The sequence below is a fragment of the Mobula birostris genome, chromosome 8 (assembly GCF_030028105.1).
Source record: "Mobula birostris isolate sMobBir1 chromosome 8, sMobBir1.hap1, whole genome shotgun sequence".
NCBI lineage: Eukaryota > Metazoa > Chordata > Chondrichthyes > Myliobatiformes > Myliobatidae > Mobula > Mobula birostris.
In genome coordinates this window covers 130,388,915-130,411,210 of record NC_092377.1, presented here as the reverse complement: position 1 = coordinate 130,411,210, position 22,296 = coordinate 130,388,915, and the positions used below count along the sequence as shown (strand labels likewise).

At 45.0% G+C, this 22,296-nt stretch overlaps 1 protein-coding gene across 2 annotated transcripts in view; it reads left to right on the top strand.

The window, feature by feature from the left end:
• Nucleotides 1-22,296, top strand: part of lsr (lipolysis stimulated lipoprotein receptor) — a 69,283-nt gene that overhangs the window by 8,594 nt on the left and 38,393 nt on the right. For both annotated transcript variants that reach the window (XM_072266255.1, XM_072266256.1), the window contains exon 2: nt 19,255-19,596. In XM_072266255.1, coding sequence (XP_072122356.1) covers nt 19,255-19,596 — 342 coding nt within the window. The remainder of the gene's footprint in view (nt 1-19,254; nt 19,597-22,296) is intronic.

The following is a 22,296-nucleotide window of genomic DNA, read 5'->3' as shown; positions in this document are numbered from 1 at the left end:
GCGTAAGGAAGTAAATTATATGTTGGAACATGGCGTAGCTGAACCCAGCTCAAGTCCCTGGAGTTCCCCTTGTCTTTCGGTTGCTAAATCAGATGGTTCAGTACGTTTTTGCACAGACTTTCACAAGCATGAGGAATTCTAACCAGTGTTTGATGCGGTGGAGTCTATTCCTGCAGGGGCATGACCTGAAGCCTTGCCACATCTGTGGAAGGGACAGTGTGCTAGCAGATGCCCTTTCAAGGCCGCAAGTGCCTTGCCCAAGTCTACTCACGCCCTACATCCTTTATCAAACATTCTGTAAGCATTATTGGGGCAGCTTTAGGTTGCCTCAGAGCCCGGCCTGTGTTTCCTCTAATCTGTGGTGCAGTTCCCTGGGGCACCTGTATATCCTTCCATTGCTGGCTCTGGCTGGGGACTGCTTAAAAACAAGGCCACTCCCATGCCCACACTCTCCCCCTTCCCCATTCTGCAGTCAGCACTACCACACCACACCACATGCCACCCTGCTTCCCTTTACCTTAGCTTTAACTTAGTAAATATCTTCTGTGTAATTCCTGTTGTGGCCTGACTCCTCTGAGTTACTCCCTGAGAGGCGAGGTTGTAACAGACAGGCACATGAATGTGCAGGGAACGGAGGAACATGAACGCTGAACAGGCAGAAGGAATTAGTTTAGTTAGATGTTTAATTTTCCCTCACACCGCTCCCATGACTTACTGACTCTTATATACACAATACTTGCCTTTATTTGTCAAGATGTTGAATGCATGAGTCAGGAAGTTATGTGTAGCTGTAGGTGACTTTCATCAGGCTGCATGGACCATTGTTCTGGTCGTCCCATTACAGGCAGGGTGTGGGAGCTTTGGAGAAGGTGCACAGATTTTACCAGGATGCCACCTGAGTGAAGGTTTGAATTGAATTGACATTTTTTACTCACATCCTTCACATACATGAGTAAAAATCTTTATGTTACGTCTCTGTCTAAATGTGCAATTTATCGTAATTTGTAATTAATAGTATCTACAACAGGACAGTCAGTATAGCACAGAAATACAATTGTATCAGCATAAATTAATCATTCTGATGGCCTGGTGGAAGAAGCTGTCCCCGGTGCCTGTTGGTCCTGGCTTTTATGCTGTGGTACTGTTTCCTGGATGGTAGCAGCTGGAACAGTTTGTGGTTGGTGTGACTTTGTTTATAAAGCTGTGATATAACTTCCAAACTCTTCTACTCGCTGCCTTGACTGTTAGAGGGTATGAGCTGCCAGGAGAGGTTGGGCACATATGGGGTGTTTTCACAGGCTGAGGAGATACCTGGTTAGGTCACAGCTGGAGCATTGCAATCTTCTATGTGGTGGTGTGCTGGGCCAATGGCACCAATTAAATGGCTTTGTTATAGGAGGCAAACTACGCTACCATGCTGTCCCACGGTTGGTGGATACGTTATTGATCCCAAAGGAAATTGCAGTGTCACAGAAGTATTACAAGTGGATGTTTGTGGAACAAAGGTCCCTACAGAAAATCATAGCAATTCCGGATAATGTTTCTCGCCCTCTGCATGTGGCCTTGGCTGAACAGAGGAGCACTTTTAGTAATAGACGAAGACAACTGTGCTGCTCCACAGGGTGTTATATGAGGTCATTCTTACCCTCGGCTATTAGGCTCTATAATCAGTCAACCTGTAACTGGGGAAGTGATGACCCCCCCCCCCCCGCCCCCGGTTAGACTGATTGTGGTAACTTACTTTTTGTTCTTTCTACTTCTCTTCTAATATTTATGTCTCTACACTTGTAATGCTACTGTGACACTGTCATTTCCTCCGGGATTGATAAAGTATCTATCTTGGGATGGCACGGTAGCTTAGTGGTTAGCACAATGCTTTACAGTATAGTTGACCTGGGTTCAATTCACAACAGTGTGCAAGATCATCATGAGGTAGGTTGTAAAGTCAAGGAGGTCCATTCAGGAGTGTTATAACAGTGGGGCAGAAGCTGTTCTTGAACCTGGTGGCACTTGCTTTCAGGCTTTTGTATCTTCTGCCGAATGGGAAAGGGTGAGAAGAGGGAATGTCTGAGGTGGGTGGGATCTTTGATTATGCTGGCTGTTTTACTGCGGCAGTGGGAAGTGTTGACAGAGTCCATGGAAGGGGGCCGAGTTTCCATGGTGCACCGAGCTGCTTCCACAGTTTTTTGAGATCACGGGCAGAGCACCAAGAGGGTTGGCAAGTTTGCAGACGACGCAAAGTTTGGTGGTGTTGTAGATAGTGTACAGGATTGTCAAAGATTGCAGAGAGACATTGATAGGATGCAGAAGTGGGCTGAGAAGTGGCAGATGGAGTTCAACCCAGAGAAGTGTGAGGTGGTACACTTTGGAAGGACAAACTCCAAGGCAGAGTACAAAGTAAATGGCAGGATACTTGGTAGTGTGGAGGAGCAGAGGGATCTCGGGGTACATGTCCACAGATCCCTGAAAGTTGCCTCACAGGTGGATAGGGTAGTTAAGAAAGCTTATGGGGTGTTAGCTTTCATAAGCCGAGGGGTAGAGTTTAAGAGGCGCGATGTAATGATGCAGCTCTATAAAACCCTAGTTAGGCCACACTTGGAGTACTGTGTCCAGTTCTGGTCACCTCACTATAGGAAGGATGTGGAAGCATTGGAAAGGGTACAGAGGAGATTTACCAGGATGCTGCCTGGTTTAGAAAGTATGCATTATGATCAGAGATTAAGGGAGCTAGGGCTTTACTGTTTGGAGAGAAGGAGGATGAGAGGAGACATGATAGAGGTGTACAAGATAATAAGAGGAATAGATAGAGTGGATAGCCAGTGCCTCTTTCCCAGGGCACCACTGCTCAATACAAGAGGACATGGCTTTAAGGTAAGGGGTGGGAAGTTCAAGGGGGATATTAGAGGAAGGTTTTTTACTCTGAGAGTGGTTGGTGCGTGGAATGCACTGCCTGAGTCAGTGGTGGAGGCAGATACACTAGTGAAGTTTAAGAGACTACTAGACAGGTACATGGAGGAATTTAAGATGGGGGCTTATATGGGAGGCAGGGTTTGAGGATCGGCACAACATTGTGGGCCGAAGGGCCTGTACTATGTTGTACTATTCTATGTTCTAAGTCACAATGCATCAAATTTCTTTAGCCTCCTGAGGAGCACCAAGCCTGTCCCATTTGCCCATGTTTGGCCAACCTCCTCCAGTTCCTCTGGCAGCTCGATCCAAACACCCACGACCCTCTGCATGGAAAAAAAAAGCCCCTCCAATCCCTTGTATATCTCTCCCCTCTCACCTTAAACCTGCGCCCTCTAATTCCTGATTCTCCAACCCCAGGGAAACAAGTTGTGCTCATTCACCCTATCTCTGTCCTTCAGACCGTCCCCTCAGTCTCATACATTCCAAGGAATAACATTGCAGCCTGCCCATCTCTCCCTGTAACTCAGACCCTTAAACCCTGGTATCTCCCTCATAAATCTTCCCTGCACCTATTCCACATTAATGATGTCCTCCCTGTAAACAGGGTGAGCAGGACCCTACACATTACTCCCAAGCAAGGAGCATCGAATCGAAAGTTTAGTGGCTGAAAAGATATCCGATCACTGGAGTTTTATTGTTGTACATTGACTTTTAAAATGGACAGATTTTAGGTGGATGTTCGACAATATAGAGAGTATTTTGTGCGTTTATGGTTGACCCCATTATAGGAAGGGGGTGAAGGCTTTGGAGAGGGTGCAGAAGAAGTTCACCAGAATGCTGCCTGGATTAGAGGGCCTGAGCTGTAAGAGAGGTTGGACAAACTTGGGTCATTTTCTCTGGAGCGCTGGAGGGTGAAGGGAGACCTGATGGAAGTTTATGAAATGATCAGTTATGGTAAAGAAGGCGTATGGCATGCTTAGGGCGTTGAGTACAAGAGAAAGGAATTCACATTGCGGCTGTGTAAAACTTTGGTCAGGCTACACCTGGAGGATTGCATGCAATTCTGGTTGCCCCAGGAAGGGTTGGAGGCTTTGGAGAAGATGCAGAAGTTGTTCACTGGGCATGTGATAGTAGAGATTGGGCAAACTTCCGTTCTTTTCTCTGGAGCAGCAGAGGCTCAGGGGAGAATAAATAGAAGATTATGAGAGGAATTAACAGAGTAACACACACAAAATGCTGGAGAATCTCAGCAAGTCAGGCAGTATCTATGGTGAAGCTCAGGTCAGCATGGATGAGCTGGGCTGAATGGCCTGTTTCCCTGTTGTCTTACTTGATGAGACCATGGATCCATAATGATTGCAATGTTTAAGAAGCATTCAGACACAGGCAGGAACGGAGGGTCTGTCTGCAGGCAAATAGGATTAGTTGGAGGCACAAGGGACTGTAGATCCCGGAATCTGGAGCAGCAAGCAATCTGCTGGAGGAACTCAGAGGGCTGAACACCATCTGCTTGCGGTTTGGGGGGGGGGCGGGGGGATGGTGGTAGAGTGAAGAATTGTCAACACTTCAGGTCCTGATGGATGCTTGGTCCTGATGTGGCGACTCAACCTGAAGCGTCAACGATTCCATCCCTCCCACAGATGCTGCTCGACCCACTGGGACTCTCTAGCTGTTGGAACTGGTAAGACTGTGGCCAGCACTGACATGATGGGCTGAAGGGCCTGCTTCTGTGCTGTTGTTTGAGTACTGGTCTCCCTATTCAAGAAAGAATGTACCTGCCTTCCCGCTGACTTACTGTACGTGTGTTTTGGTTTTCTGTGACACGCCACATAGCACTGTTTGCTCCTCCGGCTGATGTTTTTATTTTTCTGACAATTCCCTGGGTGATAACGATGCCAGGAATGTCTTTGCCTGGTCTTGTGACTCTGCCGGGCAAGTTTCAGCATTCTGAGTCACTATTTTTAAGACTGTCTGCAATCCACACTTGCTCCACCCTGCTAACTTGACTCTGATGTGGAAAGTGCCAAATGGGAGGGTTGGATTAACATCAGAAAATTGCTCTGAGAGTCCCCTATGCATAAGAGAGAGTGTGATTGCCTCGGAGAGAGATCAAAGGACGTCCACCAATTTAGAACTTGCCCTTCTAATTAACTAATTAAACTTCTAATTAAAAGCCAGATTAAATTAACCCCTTCTGCTACACAATGTTCCTATTCAGAATCAGGTGCAATATAGCTGGTGTATGTAGTGAAATTTGTTGTAGTAGTGAAAACTGTAAATTGCAATAAGCAGAGGCAGTGTGTGATATATATATATATATATGTATATGTGTGTGTGTATGTGTGTGTGTATGTGTGTGTATGTATATGTGTGTGTATGTGTGTGTATGTATATGTATGTGTGTGTGTGTGTGTATATGTGTGTGTGTGTGTGTATATGTATGTGTGTGTGTGTATATGTATATATATATATACACACACGCGTATATTTGTACTCCTTATTTTACTTATATATATATATATATATATATATAAATAAAAGTGAGAAAAAAATACTGAGGAAGTGTTCGTGGGTTCATTGTCCATTCAGAAATCTGGTGGCAGAGGGGAAGAAGCTGTCCCTGAAATGTTGAATGTGTGTCTTTAGGCTCCTGTACCTCCACCTTGATGATAGCAATGAGAAGGGGGCATGTCCTGGATGATGGGTGTCTTTAATAATGATGGGTACTACTTCTTTGAGGCATTGCCTTTTGAAGGTTTCTTTGATGCTGGGGAGCTGGCTGAGTTTACAACTTTCTGCAGCTTTTTTCCCCAATCCTGTGCAGTGGCCCCTCCATACCAGACCGTGATAAGTTAGCATGCTCGCGCCTTCTTTGTAATTGCATCAGCATAGATCTTCAGAGATGTTGCCACCCAGGAACTTGAAACTGCTCACTGCTGATCCCTCAGTGAGGACTGTGTGTTCCCTCAACTTCCCCCCCTTGAAGTCCACAGTCAGTTCCGTGGTCGCAGCTGTTGGGTGCAAGTTTGCTGTTGCAACACCACAGCCAGCTGATCCGTCTTGCACCTGTACGTCTTCTCATCCGCATCTGAAATTCTGCCATAAGTGGTTGTGTCGTTGGCACAATAATAAATGGCATTTGAGCTGTGCCTAGCCACAGATTCATGGGTGTAGAGACAGTGGAAAAGTGGGCTAATCACACATCCTTGAGGAGCAGCTCATGGGAAATGCTGGAGGAACTCAGCATTTCTGAGGGGTAGCAGTGTTGATCGTCAGCGTGGAGGAGGTGTTGTGTCCGAGCTGCACTGACTGGCCTCCTGGCGAGGAAGTCAAGGATCCAGTTGCAGAGGGAGGTATAGAAGCCCAGTAATTGGAGCTTTTGATTGGAACTGAGAATATGATTGTGCTGAATGCTGAAATGTGATCAATAAACAGCAGTCTGACATAAGTATTACTATTGTCCAAGTGATCCAAGGCCAGGTGGAGAGCCAGTGAGATTGCATCCCCTGTAGACCTATTGTGGCGATAGGCAAACTGCAGTGGGTTCAGGTCCTTGCTTAGGCAGGAGATGATCCTAGCCATGTCCAAACTCTCAAAGCACTGCATCACAGTAGCTGTGAGTGCCACTGGACAATAGTTGTTGAGGTAGCTCATCTGCTCTTCTTGAGAATGGGGAGAATCCCTCCACTATTTGCAAATCCTTTTGCCAAGGAGTTTCTTAAACACCTCTTTCATATCTACCTTCAACACCACCCTTGGCAGCACATTCCAGGTACCTGCCACTCCGTATAAGTATAAAAAAACTTACCCCACACATCTCCTTTGAATGCCCCTTCTTCCCACATTAAATGCATGCCTTCTGGTATTAGACATTTTAACTCTGGGGGCAGAAAGTGTAAACGTAAATATGCTGAATCAAATAACGACAGTACAAAAAGATTGTTACTTATCTTTCCACCCGTTTATTTCTTCGAGCTCAGCCGGCGAGTGAATTTGGACCTGACATCAGGGAGAGAACCTTTCTCATCTCCCTGGCGGTTCTACAAGTTCACTGCCTGATGTCAGAATTGTCAGAAGTTATAAGGCCACCTAACAGTAGTAGTGAGGTCGGAGATGGTATTAAACAGGAAATTAGAAATGTGTGCAATAAAGGAACAGCAGTTATAATGGGTGACTTCAATCTACATGTAGATTGGGTGAACCAAATTGGTAAAGGTGCTGAGGAAGAGGATTTCTTGGACTGTATGCGGGATGGTTTTTTGAACCAACATGTCGAGGAACCAACTGGAGAGCAGGCTATTCTGGACTGGGTTTTGAGCAATGAAGAAGGGTTAATTAGTAATCTTGTCGTGAGAGGCCCCTTGGGTAAGAGTGACCATAATATGGTGGAATTCTTCATTAAGATGGAGAGTGACATAGTTAATTCAGAAACAAAGGTTCTGAACTTAAAGAGGGGTAACTTTGAAGGTATGAGACGTGAATTAGCTAAGAGACTGGCAAATGACACTTAAAGGATTGACAGTGGATATGCAATGGCAAGCATTTAAGGATTGCATGGATGAACTACAACAATTGTTCATCCCAGTTTGGCAAAAGAATAAATCAAGGAAGGTAGTGCACCCATGGCTGACAAGAGAAATTAGGGATAGTATCAATTCCAAAGAAGAAGCATCTAAATTAGCCAGAAAAAGTGGCTCACCTGAGGACTGGGAGAAATTCAGAGTTCAGCAGAGGAGGGCAAAGGGCTTAATTAGGAACGGGAAAAAAGATTATGAGAGAAAACTGGCAGGGAACATAAAAACTGACTGTAAAAGCTTTTATAGATATGTAAAAAGGAAAAGACTAGTAAAGACAAATGTAGGTCCCCTACAGACAGAAACAGGTGAATTGATTATGGGGAGCAAGGACATGGCAGACCAATTGAATAATTACTTTGGTTCTGTCTTCACTAAGGAGACATAAATAATCTTCCAGAAATAGTAGGGGACAGAGGGTCCAGTGAGATGGAGGAACTGAGGGAAATACATGTTAGTAGGGAAATGGTGTTGGGTAAATTGAAGGAATTAAAGTCAGATAAATCCCCAGGGCCAGATGGTCTGCATCCCAGAGTGCTTAAGGAAGTAGCCCAAGAAATAGTGGATGCATTAGTGATAATTTTTCAAAACTCGTTAGATTCTGGACTAGTTCCTGAGGATTGGAGGGTGGCTCCAATTACCCCACAAAAACCCCACTTTTTAAAAATGGAGGGAGAGAGAAACCGGGGAATTGTAGACCGGTTAGCCTAACGTCAGTGGTGGGGAAACTGCTGGAGTCAGTTATCAACGATGTGATAGGAAAGCGGTGAAATCATCGGACAAAGTCAGCATGGATTTGTGAAAGGAAAATCATGTCTGACGAATCTCATAGAATTTTTTGAGGATGTAACTAGTAGAGTGGATAGGAGAGAACCAGTGGATGTGGTATATTTGGATTTTCAAAAGGCTTTTGACAAGGTCCCACACAGGAGATTAGTGTGCAAACTTAAAGCACACGGTATTGGGGGTAAGGTATTGATGTGGATAGAGAATGGGTTAGCAGACAGGAAGCAAAGAGTGGGAATAAACGGGACCTTTTCAGAATGGCAGGTCGTGACTAGTGGGGTACCGCAAGGCTCAGTGCTGGGACCCCAGTTGTTTACAATATATATTAATGACTTGGATGAGGGAATTAAATGCAGCATCTCCAAGTTTGCAGATGACACGAAGCTGGGCGGCAGTGTTAGCTGTGAGGAGGATGCTAAGAGGATGCAGGGTGATTTGGATAGGTTGGGTGAGTGGGCAAATTCATGGCAGATGCAATTTAATGTGGATAAATGTGAAGTTATCCACTTTGGTGGCAAAAATAGGAAAACAGATTATTATCTGAATGGTGGCCGATTAGGAAAAGGGGAGGTGCAACGAGACCTGTGTGTCATTATACACCAGTCATTGAAAGTGGGCATGCAGGTACAGCAGGCGGTGAAAAAGGCGAATGGTATGCTGGCATTTATAGCGAGAGGTTTCGAGTACAGGAGCAGGGAGGTACTACTGCAGTTGTACTAGGCCTTGGTGAGACCACACCTGGAGTATTGTATGCAGTTTTGGTCCCCTAATCTGAGGAAAGACATCCTTGCCATAGAGGGAGTACAAAGAAGGTTCACCAGATTGATTCCTGGGATGGCAGGACTTTCATATGAAGAAAGACTGGATGAACTGGGCTTGTACTCGTTGGAATTTAGAAGATTGAGGGGGGGGATCTGATTGAAACGTATAAAATCCTAAAGGGATTGGACAGGCTTGATGCAGGAAGATTGTTCCCGATGTTGGGGAAGTCCAGAACGAGAGGTCACAGTTTGAGGATAAAGGGGAAGCCTTTTAGGACCGAGATTAGGAAAAACTGCTTCACACAGAGAGTGGTGAATCTGTGGAATTCTCTGCCACAGGAAACAGTTGAGGCCAGTTCATTGGCTATATTTAAGAGGGAGTTAGATATGGCCCTTGTGGCTACGGGGATCAGAGGGTATGGAGGGAAGGCTGGGGCGGGGTTCTGAGTTGGATGATCAGCCATGATCTTACTGAATGGTGGTGCAGGCTCGAAGGGCTGAATGGCCTACTCCTGCACCTATTTTCTATGTTTCTATCTAGTAGGATGTTTTCTATAGTGCATCAATAAACTTTGGTCAAATTGAACAAGGATATTCCTAATTTCTTCAGCCTCCTGAGGAAGTAGAGGCATTGGACGGTGAGCTTTCTTGGCCATGACATGTCCACTTTTGTTTTTAACCATAGGACAAGCTATAGGAGGAGAGTTAGGTCATTCAGCCTCCCCAGAGTTGAGAATGACTTCAAAAGCTGGCACCTCAAGAAGGCAGTGCCCATCGCAAAGGACCCCGACCATCTGTTCCTTCTTTCTTTTCCAATCTTTTTATTAGTTTCATAAAATATAAACATAACATAACAATAATACAAATTGTTGGAAATACATTGTTATACTTAAAATGAGTAATTATAAAACCAAATAGTATAAATTGACAAAACTCCCAGTCGTGTAGGGTAACAATGAATAATACAGGACAAAAAAAAGCTGGAGAAAAATCATGAAAAGAAAAAAAAAGAAAAAACTAAACTAAACAGAATTAGTCAACTAAACTAAAAAGACTTGGGCAATTCTAACAAAGTAAAAATGGTAGAGAAGAAAACCTTAGTGTCGACGACTCCATTCCTCTCAACCAACAGTACAGAGAAGTAAAATAAGTTTGGAAATGGTCAGATTACATCGAATGAAAATGCTGAATAAATGGCCTCCAAGTTTTTTCAAATTTAATGGAAGGGTCATAAACCACACTTCTAATTTTTTTCCAAATTCAAACACAACATAGTTTGTGAAAACCAGTGAAATACAGTAGGAGGGTTAATCTCTTTCCAATTCAGCAATATGGATCTTCTAGCCATTAAAGTAAGAAATGCAATCATCCTATGTGCTGAAGAGGTTAAATAATTTGAATCTATCATTGGTAATCCAAAGATAGCAGAAATTGGGTGAGGTTGTAAGTCTGTATTCAAAACCATTGAAATAATGTCAAAAATATCTTTCCAATATTTTTCCAACAAAGGACATGACCAAAACATGTGAGTTAAAGAAGCTATCTCGAAATGACATCTATCACATATTGGATTAATATGAGAATAATAACGAGATAGTTTATCTTTGGACATATGAGCCTTGTGCACTACTTTAAACTGTATCAACACATGTTTAGCACATATAGAGGATGAATTAACCAATTGAAGAATTTTTTCCCATTTTTCAATCGGTATAATAATCTTAAAGTTCTCTTTCCCAATCAGCTTTAATTTTATTGGAAACATCAGGACATAAATTCATAATTATATTATAAATAATTGCTACAACACTTTTCTGAGAGAGATTTAGATCTAAAATTTTTTCCAAAGTATCCATTGGATATGAGTGTGGAAAATTAGGAGAAGCAGTAATTAAAAAGTTTCTAATCTGTAGGTATCTAAAAAAGTGAGATCTGGGTAAGCCCGACCATCTGGGACATGGTCTCTTCTCATTGCTGCCATCAGAGAGGAGGTACAGGAGCCTGAAGACCCACAGTCAGTGTAAAATGACCCAATATTCAGTTACTGTCACAATATACACTGAAGTGACACTGTTTTAATCTGAAAGTCACTGATTCAGAACACAACACTGCACTCAGTGCTGTTGGGGTTTCTCCTACACCCAGTGAAGTGACCACTGTGTAGATGTCCATGGTCTTCTGCTCCTGTAGGCCATCCACCTCAAGCTTCGACATATTGTGTGTTTGGAGATTCTCTTCTGCACACCACTGTTGTAGTGAGTGCTTATTTGAGTTACTGTTGCCTTCCTGTCAGTCATTCACCTCAGGCAAGGCGTTTTTGCCCACAGAACTGGTGGTCACTGGATGTTTTTTGTTTTTCGCACCATTTTCTGTAAATTCTGGAGCAGGGGTTCCTAACTTGGGGTCTATTGTATTGCTTGCTTCACGGTATTGGTCCATGGCATAAAAAAGGTTGGGAACCCTTGCTGTAGAGACTGTTGTGTGTGAAAATCCCCAGAGAAAAGCAGTTTTGAGATACTCAAGCCATCAGTCACCAACAATCATTGTCAAAGTCACGAAGATCCCATTTCTTCCCCATTCTCATGTTTGGACTGAACAACAACCAAACCTCTTGGTCATGTCTGCATGCTTTTATGCATTGAGTTGCTGCCACATGACTGGCTGATAAGATATTTGATTAATAGAAACATACAAAACCTGCAGCACAATACAGGTCCTTCGGCCCACAAAGCTGTGCTGAACATGCCCTTACCTTAGAAATTACCTAGGGTTACCCATAGCCCTCTATTGTTCTAAGCTCCATGTGCCTATCCAGGAGTCTCTTAAAATGGGCAGGTGTACTGAATAACGTGGCCACTGGGTGTTTGTCAGTGGTAAACCTGGGTCAGTTGAGTGGGGAGAGTAGGTTACAGGGCAACGTTCAGGGAAACAGAAAGTCCGTGAGCCAGTAGGGTTGGTCGGTACCATCTGAGGGGAATAATGCTCACAGTGATTTTTGGCAAGGTATAAATCTCTAGAGTTAGAAAATATGTGATAGCATTGCACCAGTGGTAGCTTTATTACTTCAAATAAGTGATCACTTGTTGTATATATTCCATATTAACATCAGTACAGCAGAAAATGTTACCCCACCCTCCCCTCCAAAAGGTAAAAAACCTTATTTGGAGAGATTTCTGGAGTCTTATCAACATCACGGTATTTTCCATATTGTTGTATCAAATCAAAACAATCTTAAGCTTTTGTCATAGCATATAGAATTACAGTACAATAATTCAAATGTAGGGTTCCACACAGCCATAACCTAGGCCCCATTTGGTTGTAAAATGAATATATTTAATCAAAAACTGCTTTCCATACTTCGTTTTCCATACTTTCAAAACCTATTAATCATCATAATAATTTTCCAAGTCTTCCACCTCTTCCACATCTTCATCTGAACTTTCCACACTCTCTGAGGTGGATGCCTGGTTCTCACAGTCTGTCAGTCTACATACGTCAGTACACCTGAGGCCATTTGCAACACACATACATCTTAGGAGTGAACATTTTTTTTGGACAGTTACAGGCCAGTAGGTCCAGGATGGCATCGGGTGCTGGCCGGCCTTCCATCCAGTGCACCACCAACTGTTCAGCTGGTTCAACTGTTCGTTGGTTATGTGGTAGGGCCCCAACTATGCCTGCCTCTTCGTTGGTTATGTGGAACAGTCTGTGCTCCAAACCTATTCTGGTACTGCCCCCTAACTTTTCCTTCACTACATTGACGACTACATTGGTGCTGCTTCCTGCACCCATACTGAGCTCGTCAATTTCATCGACTTTACTTCAAACTTCCACCCAGCCCTCAAATTCACTTGGTCTATCTCGGACACTTCTCTCCCCTTTCTCGATCTCAGTCTCCATCTCTGGAGACAGACTGTCCACTGACATCTTCTACAAGCCCATTGACTCTCATAACTACCTCAACTCTACCTCTTCCCACCCCGCCACATGCAAAAATGCTATTCCCTATTCCCAGTTCTTCCGTCTCCGCCGCATCTGCTCCGAGGATGAGGTTTTCCGTTCCAGGACATCTCAAATGTCCTCCTCCTTTAAGGATCGTGGTTTCCCTTCTGCCATCATCAATGATGCCCTCACCCGCATCTCCTCCATTTCCCGCACTTCGGCCCTCACCCCATCCTCCCACCACCACAACAGGGACAGAGTTCCCCTTGTCCTCACCTACCACCCCACCAGCCTCCGGATCCAGCACATTATCCTCCGCAACTTCCGCCACCTTCAACAGGACACCACCACTAAGCACATCTTTCCCTCTCCACCCCTCTCCGCTTTCCACAGGGATCAGTCTCTCTGTGACTCTCTGATCCACACGTCCCTCCCCACGGATATCCCGCCCGGCACTTATCCCTGTAAGCGTAAGTGCTACACCTGTCCCTACGCCTCCTCTCTTGCCACCATTCAGGGCCCCAAACAGTCCTTCCAGGTGAGGCAACACTTCACTTGTGAGTCTGTTGGGGTCATCTGTTGCATCCGGTGCTCCCGGTGAGACCTCCTCTACATCGGTGAAACCCGACGCAGATTGGGGGACCGCTTCATCGAGCACCTCCGCTCCGTCCACCACAACAGACAGGATCTCCCGGTTGCCACCCACTTCAACTCTGCTTCCCATTCCCATTCGGATATGTCCATACATGGCCTCCTCTACTGCCATGATGAGGCTAAACTCAGGAGCAACACCTCATATACCGTCTGGGTAGTCTCCAGCCCCTTGGTATGAACATAGAATTCTCCAACTTCCGGTAATTCCCTCCCCCTTCCTTCCCCTATCCCTATTTCACTCTGCCCCCTCCCCCAGCTGCCTATCACCTCCCTCATGGTTCCGCCCCCTTCTACTACCCATTGTGTTTCCCCTATTCCTTCTTCGCCTTTCCTGCCTATCACCTTCCTGCTTCCCCTCCCCCACCCCTTTATCTTTCCCCTTACTGGTTTTTCACCTAGAACCTACCAGCCTTCTCCTTCCCACCCTCCCCCCACCTTCTTTATAGGGCCTCTGCCCCTTCCCTCTTCAGTCCTGACGAAGGGTTCCGGCCCGAAACGTCGACCGATCTTTTCCACGGATGCTGCCCGACCTGCTGGGTTCCTCCAGCATGTTGTGAGTGTTGCTTTGACCCCAGCGTCTGCAAATTATTTTGTGTTTACGGTTCATCTTCCTCTTCTCTCTCCATCTTCCATCCTCCATCCTCTGCCAACAGGGCTTGGCACTTGTGGGTTCTTCTCCAAACATCTTCTCCATATACCAGCCTGGTAGTTGGCTCGCTGTGCATATTTTTATTAAGCAGTCCTTGCATAGTGGGAGTTGATGACTTTCGATTTCACCTTTTTTGAATCACTGCTAAAACTGCTTCCTCATCTTTCTGGATTCTTGGCCGCTGTAGCTCCGCATGACAAAGCTCTGATTTGTTGCCTTGCACCATCTCCCTTAACTGTCCCAGGAATGCACTGCGGTGCCCAGCTGTTATGTAGTAACGCTTGATAGCTCCAGCATGCAGGCTGAACCGTGATGTGCCTCCAGGAGTCTGTGTGTCTTTGTTCACTGTGGCTTCAATAGCCTGGTCCACAGGGATCTGCCCAAAGGGGTTGTTACTTGACAGCTGCACTGAGAATTGGCCTGTCTTGAAGGCCTCATACACAGAGGGATTCTTCTCTGGGAGGTCCATCATCTGAGCAAAGTAAGGGGACAGGTACCTGGCATAATTCATCTTATCATAGACAAAGCACCATGGGATCTTGGTTCTTATAGCATGGAGGTGCAACTCACAGTCCCCCTCACAGAAGGCTATCACCACTGCAATGCTATCACATATTTTCTAGCACTAGGGGTTGTTACCTTGCCAAAAATCACGATAAGAATTTTTCTCCCCAGATGGTACCGGTGGCCCAAATTTGGGGTCCTGGCTCATGGACTAAGAGTTGTCCTGTGAGCTGACAGAGGCTCCTTGAGCTGGAATTGCCTCCTCCTACATCAGCTGGAAATGCTGAAATGTTTGATGGGTTAAATTATTGTCAACATGAGACTTTTCAATAGTTTCTTGGAACACTTTTAAAAGCTCTCAATCCCGCTGAAAGGAATACCACCACAGTAGTAAAGTTAATCAGGTGTGTAGATGATTATAAAGACAATCTGGAGCATAATACACTGAATGCAGTAATATCAAATTCCTTGGCGTTAATATATACTGGGATCATAAAGAAGGCATGGTTTCACCTCTGCTTTCTGAGAAGTTTGTGAAGGTTCAGCATGTCACCTAAAACCTTAGCAAACTTCTATCGTTGCACAGTGGAGAGAATTCTGACTGGTGCGTCACGGCCGGACATGGAAACTCCGATACCCGGGAACCGAAAAGTCTGCAGGAAGTAGTGAATACAGCCCGGCCCATCACAGGCAAAGCTCTCCCCACCATTGAGAGCTTCCACAATGCAGCAGCATCCATCATCAAAGAACCCCACCATCCAGCCCACGGCCTCTTCTCGCAAATTTCATCGGTCAGGATGTACAGAAGCCTTAGGTCCCACACCTCTAGGTTCAGAGACAGTTATTATCTTAGAATCATCAGACTCCTGCATCAGTAGGGATAATTTCATTCACAACTACTCTGAATTTTCAAAGACTCTTTACAACTCATGTTCTCGCTGTTATTTGCAGTTTGTCTTCTGCAGATTAGTTGTTTGTCAGTCTTTGTTTATCTATAGTGTTTTTCCCTGTAAGTGCAAGAGAAAGAATCTCAGGGTGGTATATTGTAGCATATACAGTACCTTGGAAAAGTATTCAACCCCTGCAACTATTTTCACGTTTTACTGTCTCTTTTTATCTGAATTTAACATACATTGAAGTAGGATTTGTTTGAGCTAATCTACAAAACATTGTGCATCACATCAATTTAAAAGAAAGATTCCAAAACCTGTCAACAATTTACTAAAAATTAAAAACCAAAATTGTTGAGGCTGAAAAAGTATTCATCCCCTTTGTAATTATTACACTCTTTCCTCCAGTGCAGTATGTTGTATTACCTTACCAACTCACCCAAATTGTTGATGTAGAAAAATTGAAGATCACCTGTTTTCAATGAATTCATAAGAATAAATACCCGCTCTCTCTGTAAGGTCCAACAGTATGGTAGATTCGACAGACCTAACCAAGGTGAAAACAAAAGTGCATTTAAAAGTCGGGGGGGTGGGGGGCGCGGCTGGTGGTGCAACGACATCGGCGCCGGACCCGGGAATGGAGGTTCCCGGGTTCGAAACTAGTCCGGTCCGCTCCCGGGTATGCTTTCCATCCGTGCCAGGTTGAGTGTTGAGATCGCAACTCGACCTCGTAAAATTAAGGGAAAATACTGCGAAAATGTCTGTGTGAGGAGTGGCACACCTCACAGTCAGTCTCTCTCACTCTGCGCCTTGTAAAAAGCCATGAAAAAGACATCATCACACGTGCACACGCACAGACTCGCAGGCACACGCCAAAAAAAAAGACAAGTCGGAATTGATTATAGAGAAGCACAAATCTGAGGATGGGTCCAATACCATCTTAAAGGTTCTGTGCAGTCCATCATGGAAAAACTGGAAAAAATATGAAGTCACGGATACACTGCCTAGGTCAGGCTGTCCCACTAAACATAAAAAGTTTATGGCTCCGCAATCTCCAAGGTTTGCACAAGAAGTGTATTTATGGAAGAGTGGCAAGAAAGAAGTCCTGGTTTTAAAAAAAAGGCATATACTTGCTAGTAAAGGCTTTGCAAAGTGTCACTTACAAGATGCTATAAAGATGTAGAAGACGGTCTTGTGGTCCGATGTGACTGAAGTGGAACTTTTTGGCCCCAACAATGTGGTGCAATTCTAACACCGCTCATCAGCCAGGTAACACGATCCCTACTGTAAAGTTTGGTTGGCGGCTGCATCATGCTATGGGGATGCTTTTCAACAGCAAGGACTGGAAATCTGGTCAGGATTGATGGGAAGATGAATGCTGCTAAGCAGAGAGAGATCCTGGATAAAAAACCTGCTAGCCTCTGCTAGAAAGCTTAAACTTCCTTTGAAGTTCATCTTTCAGCAGGAGAACAACCCAAGTCACACTGCCAGAGTAACCATGGAGTGGCTTCAAATGAAGAAAATTGATGTCCTTGAGTGGCCCAGGGTCCTGACCTGAACTGAATTGAACATCAAGACTGCTCTCCACTGCCCGCTCCCCAACTAACCTGGCACAGCTTGAGCAATTTTGCAGGGAGGCAAATCTTGCTCCATCACATTGTGCAAAACGAGTACTGGTTGTAATAGTTGCAAGAGGTGGTTCAAATAAATACTGGGCAAAGGGGGATGAATACTTCTGAATTTTGAAAAAATTCAGGATTAGAATTTTTAGTTTCTCATGCTTTACAATTTTTCCTGATTTTTTTTTTGCGCTCTTCTGTGGTTTAAAAAAAAGGAGAGTATGATTCACAAATAAAAAATCTTAGTTAAATTGGTGAAAATCCCTGGTTGTCATACTCATTTATGTGAACAAAGGGTTTGGGGCTTAATACTTTTTCTGGGCTTTGAGGTACTTTGAGCTTTGAAATTGCTTTTCCCAGAGCATAATGAATCTGTGGAATTTTATGGCAAGGGAAGCACTAGAGGCTGTCTCATTAGATACACTCAATAAAGTGGCAGTACCTAATAAAGTGGCCACTAAGTGTTTGTTCATGGTCTCCTGCTACCGTAGCCTATCCACAACAAGGTTCAACGTGTTGTGCATTCAGAGATGCTCTTCTGCACACCATGTTCGAATGCGTGCTTATTTGATTATTGTCACCTTCCTGTCAGTTTGAACCAGTCTGGCCATTCTCCTCTGACCTCTCTCAGGGCAGTGGAGAGCAGTCTTGATGTTCAATTCGGTTCAGGTCAGGACCCTGGGCCACTCAAGAACATCAATTTTCTTCATTTGAAGCCACTCCATAGTTACTCTGGCAGTGTGCCTTGGGTTGTTCTCCTGCTGAAAGTTGAACTTCAAAGGAAGTTTAAGCTTTCTAGCAGAGGCTAGCAGGTTTTTTATCCAGGGTCTCTGCATTCTTGCCCACAGAACTGCATTCACTGAATGTTTTTGTTTCGTTTTTCACGCCATTCTTTGTAAACTTTATTTGCATGAAAATCCCAAGAGAATTTGCCATTTCTGAGATAGTCAAACCACTCGATATGGCCACGGTGCACCCTGTCCACGGTGAAAGTCACTGGGATTACATTTCATCCTCATTCTGATGTTTGGTCTGAATGACAACTGAACCTCTTGACCGTGTATGCGTGCTTTTATACATTGAGTTGCTGCCACGTGATAGGCCGATTAGATATTTGCATTAACGTACCGTGTACCTCATAAAGTGGCCACTGAGTTTATATTAAATACATGGTGTAAGTGGATCTCAGGTTGGCGGTCAGTGTTAAGCGGAGGGCCACGGGTCGATACTGGCCCCACAGCTGTTCACAATATACATCAGTAATTTGTTTGAGGGAACGCAGTAGAGGCTACCTAATTAAATTTATTTAATCCACAGTTGGATTTTTACATAGCAAGGGAATTACAGGTTCTGGGGAAAAGGCAGGTAGCTGGAGCTGGGTCAATAGTCCAATCAGCCATGATCTTATTGAATGGTGGAACAGGCTCGTCAGGGCAGATGGCCAACTCCTACTCCTATATCTTCATATGTTTTCAAATCTCTGACATTTCCCCCTTGGTTCCCACAAATTCAGAGGATACACTTAGCTAGGCCCTGGGGATTTGTCCTACTTTGTGCATTCCCAAGACTGCCTGTACCTCTTGCTTTCATAATCTGTACGTGTTTCAGGACATCACTGTCATTTGCCCTGATTGAGCTTCTGTGGCCTCCTCCATGGTGAATACAGACATGAAACACTCTTTTCAGACCTTGCCTCAAGATTCAGGGAATAGATTTAGGATGGAGATGAGGGGAAAATACTTTTCCCCCCAAGAGAGTGATGAATTTGTGGAATTCTCTGCCTAAGGAAGCAGCAGTGGCAACCTCAGTAATTATATTTCAGACATAGTGAGGCAGATTTATTTTGCAGGGGAATTAAAGATTCTGGGGAAAAGGCAGGTTAGTGAAGCTGAGACCATGGCCAGAACGGCTGTGATCTCATTTAATGCCGTCTCTGATTCTGTTCTCCCTCTCCCTTGCTCCCAGGCCTCTCTGCAGCGATCCAGGTGACGACTCCGGACCCGTGGGAGGTGGCGCTCCTCTTCCAGCCAGTGGTACTGAAGTGCCAGTACGATACCTCAGCTACTCAGGCGCCCACCGTTTACTGGAAGTACAAGTCGTTCTGCCGGAACCGGTTGGCAGATGCTTTTAACCCCAGCAGTACTGCCAACCAGGTCAACGACCAGCTGCAGCAGGCCGACCCCAACTACAACCCATACGTGGACTGCCCCGATGCCTCTCGCACTGTGAGGATTGTGGCCTCCAAGCAGGGCAAATCCGTTACATTGGACAACTACTACCAGGGCAGGAAGATCACCATCACAGGCGGTGAGTTTTTTATTTTAGAGAGAAAGTAGAGTAACAGGCCTTTTCAGCCTAACAAGCCCACACTGCCAAATTACACCCATGTGACCAGCTATCTTACTAACTCTTTGGAATATGGGAGGAAACCAAAGCACCCTGTGGAAACCCAAGTAGTCACGGGGAAACCGACAGTGGCGGTTAACCTGACTTACACAGGAGGTGTTGAAAATGGGGGGTGGTAGGGGAGACTATTTTAGATTATGAGAACACTCAGTCCTCTTTTATTGTCATTTAGAAATACATACATGCATTAAGAAATGATACAATGTTTCTCTGGAGTGATTTCACCCCCTTCCCCCTCTGCCTCTTTATATACCAGTCCCCTCACTGCAGAAACATCTGTAAGGCAAGAGTCAAAGTCAGAGCTCTCAAGACGGTGTGCAAAGTTCGAAGTAATTTGGCTGATCTGGCCATTGACTCGGTTCCACCTACCTGCCTTTTCCCTACAACCCTTAACTCCCCTGCTTAGCAAAAATCTATCTGACTGTATTTTAAAATTATTTAATGGAGCAGCCTCGACTGCTTCCCTGGGCAGAGAATTCCGCCGATTCACTGCCCTCTGTGAAAAACAGTTTCAGAGCTCAAAGTAAATTTATTATTAAAGTATAGATATGTTACCATGCACTGTCTTGTAATTTATCTTCTTTCAGTGATTTACAGGGAAAAAAATCAATTCAATAGAATTTACAAAATCTATACATAAACAGATCAAGACTGACAGATAATGTGTGAAAGAAAGCAGACTGCACAATTAAAAGTAACACTGACTGCGGGAGTTGTAAAGAGTTCTTCGAAGTTGGTCGTTAGGTTGTTGAGTCAACTCAGAGTTCAGGTGAATGAAGTTATCCACGCTGGTTCAGGAGCCTGATGGTTGTAGGCTGGTGGTGTGGGACCTAAGGCTCCTGTACTTTCTGCCCAATGGCAGTAGCAAGAAGAGGACACGGCCTTGGATGGCGGGTGTCTTCGATGACAGATGCCGCTTTCTTGTGGCAGTGCTCCGTGTAAATGTGTTCAATGGTGGGGAGGGTTTTGCCTGTGATGGACTGGACTGTATCTACCACTTCCTGTAGGCTATTCCATTCCTGGGCATCGGTGTTTCCATACCATACTGTGACGCTACCAGTCCAGATACCCTTCACTGTGCATCTGTAGAAGTGTTGGTGACATGCCACATCTAAGAAAGTTGAAGCACTGTCGTACCTTCTTTATGATGACACTTAAAGCCTGGTTTATACTTCTATGTTAGCTCGAAGCTGTAAGTACAGCGTCGCTGCAAGCCCTACGCAGAGCCAACGCGGATCCCTACGCCGGGGCCTGATGTGCACCTCTCCCAAAATGTAACTGCGCGTCACGGCAACGCAGAACGCAACAGCTGTGATTGGTCTGCTTGGTAGCATCGCATGTCATCCTACGCTGCAATAGCTTCCCGTTGGGCGACTGAAGGGCAGGGAAGGAACTCTGGCTGCAATGCTTTCCATAAAGCTTTACAGACCTCCGAAATTATGGGGACACATTTCGCTTTTACGAAAAAAGACGCTTGCTTCTTGTTTACCCCGAGAAAGACTACCATGACCATGAAGCCTTGCACAGGCAGGTGTGTGCGCATGCGTGACATGCGCGAATTGCAGAGCAACGCAGACACACCAATGCACAAGTATAAATGCTCACAACGCGCGTAGGTCACTTGCGTAGGTTATGGCATCGAGTTGACGCAGAAGTATAAATCAGGCTTAAGTGCTGGTCGCAGGACAGATCCTCTGATATGTTAATGCCAAGGAATTTAAAGCTAATGACCCTCTCCACCTCTGATCCCCTCTCATGAGGACAGGCTCATGGACCTCTGGTTTCTTGCCCAAAGTATTTACTTTGGCATTAAAGATAATCCTTGTGTATCTTTTTATTATGGGTGGGGTTTAAGGAATTGAGGGGCAGCAAGATATGCCTCATGCCAATCAAAGTTTTCAGTGTACGATCGGTTTGTCACTACTGCATCTAAGAGTTGTCCCACTGAGTTGGGGTGGATGCGGTGGTTTGGTAAGACACTGGGTCAATCAGGGGATAGAACGTGAGTTATAAATGTTCTGTTATCGGGGTAGAAATGGAGGAGAAACGGACAGTTCAAATGGGACGCTGGCATAGCGACTAATGTGACCCTATTACAGCTCGGGAAATCAGAGTTAGAAGTTCAGTCCCAGCGTTTTCTGTAAGAAGTTTGTACGCGCTTCCCGTGTGTGCGTGGGTTTCCGCCGGGTGCTCCGGTTTCCTCCCACATTCCAAAGACGTACCAGTTACTAGGTTAATCGGTCATTGTAAGTTGTCCTGTGAGTAGATTGGTGTTGAAATAGGTGGGTTGCTGGGCTGTGTGGCTCATTGGGCTGTAAGGAGCTGTTTCACACTGAATCTCTCAATAAATGTATAAAATAAAACTGAGAAAGTGGGCCATGGAATAACCGAGGAAATTTAACCTCAGACAGTTGTGAGGTGATACCTCTTGGGAAAATTATACAACAGTGAATGCTGCGGAACAAAGAGACCCAGGGTACAGGTACATGGTTCCCTGAGAGTGGTGACACACACAGACAGGGTGGTGAAGAAGGTGTTTGACATGCTAGCCTTCATCAGTCAGGGCACTGACTACAGGAGCTGGGATGCTACAAGACATTG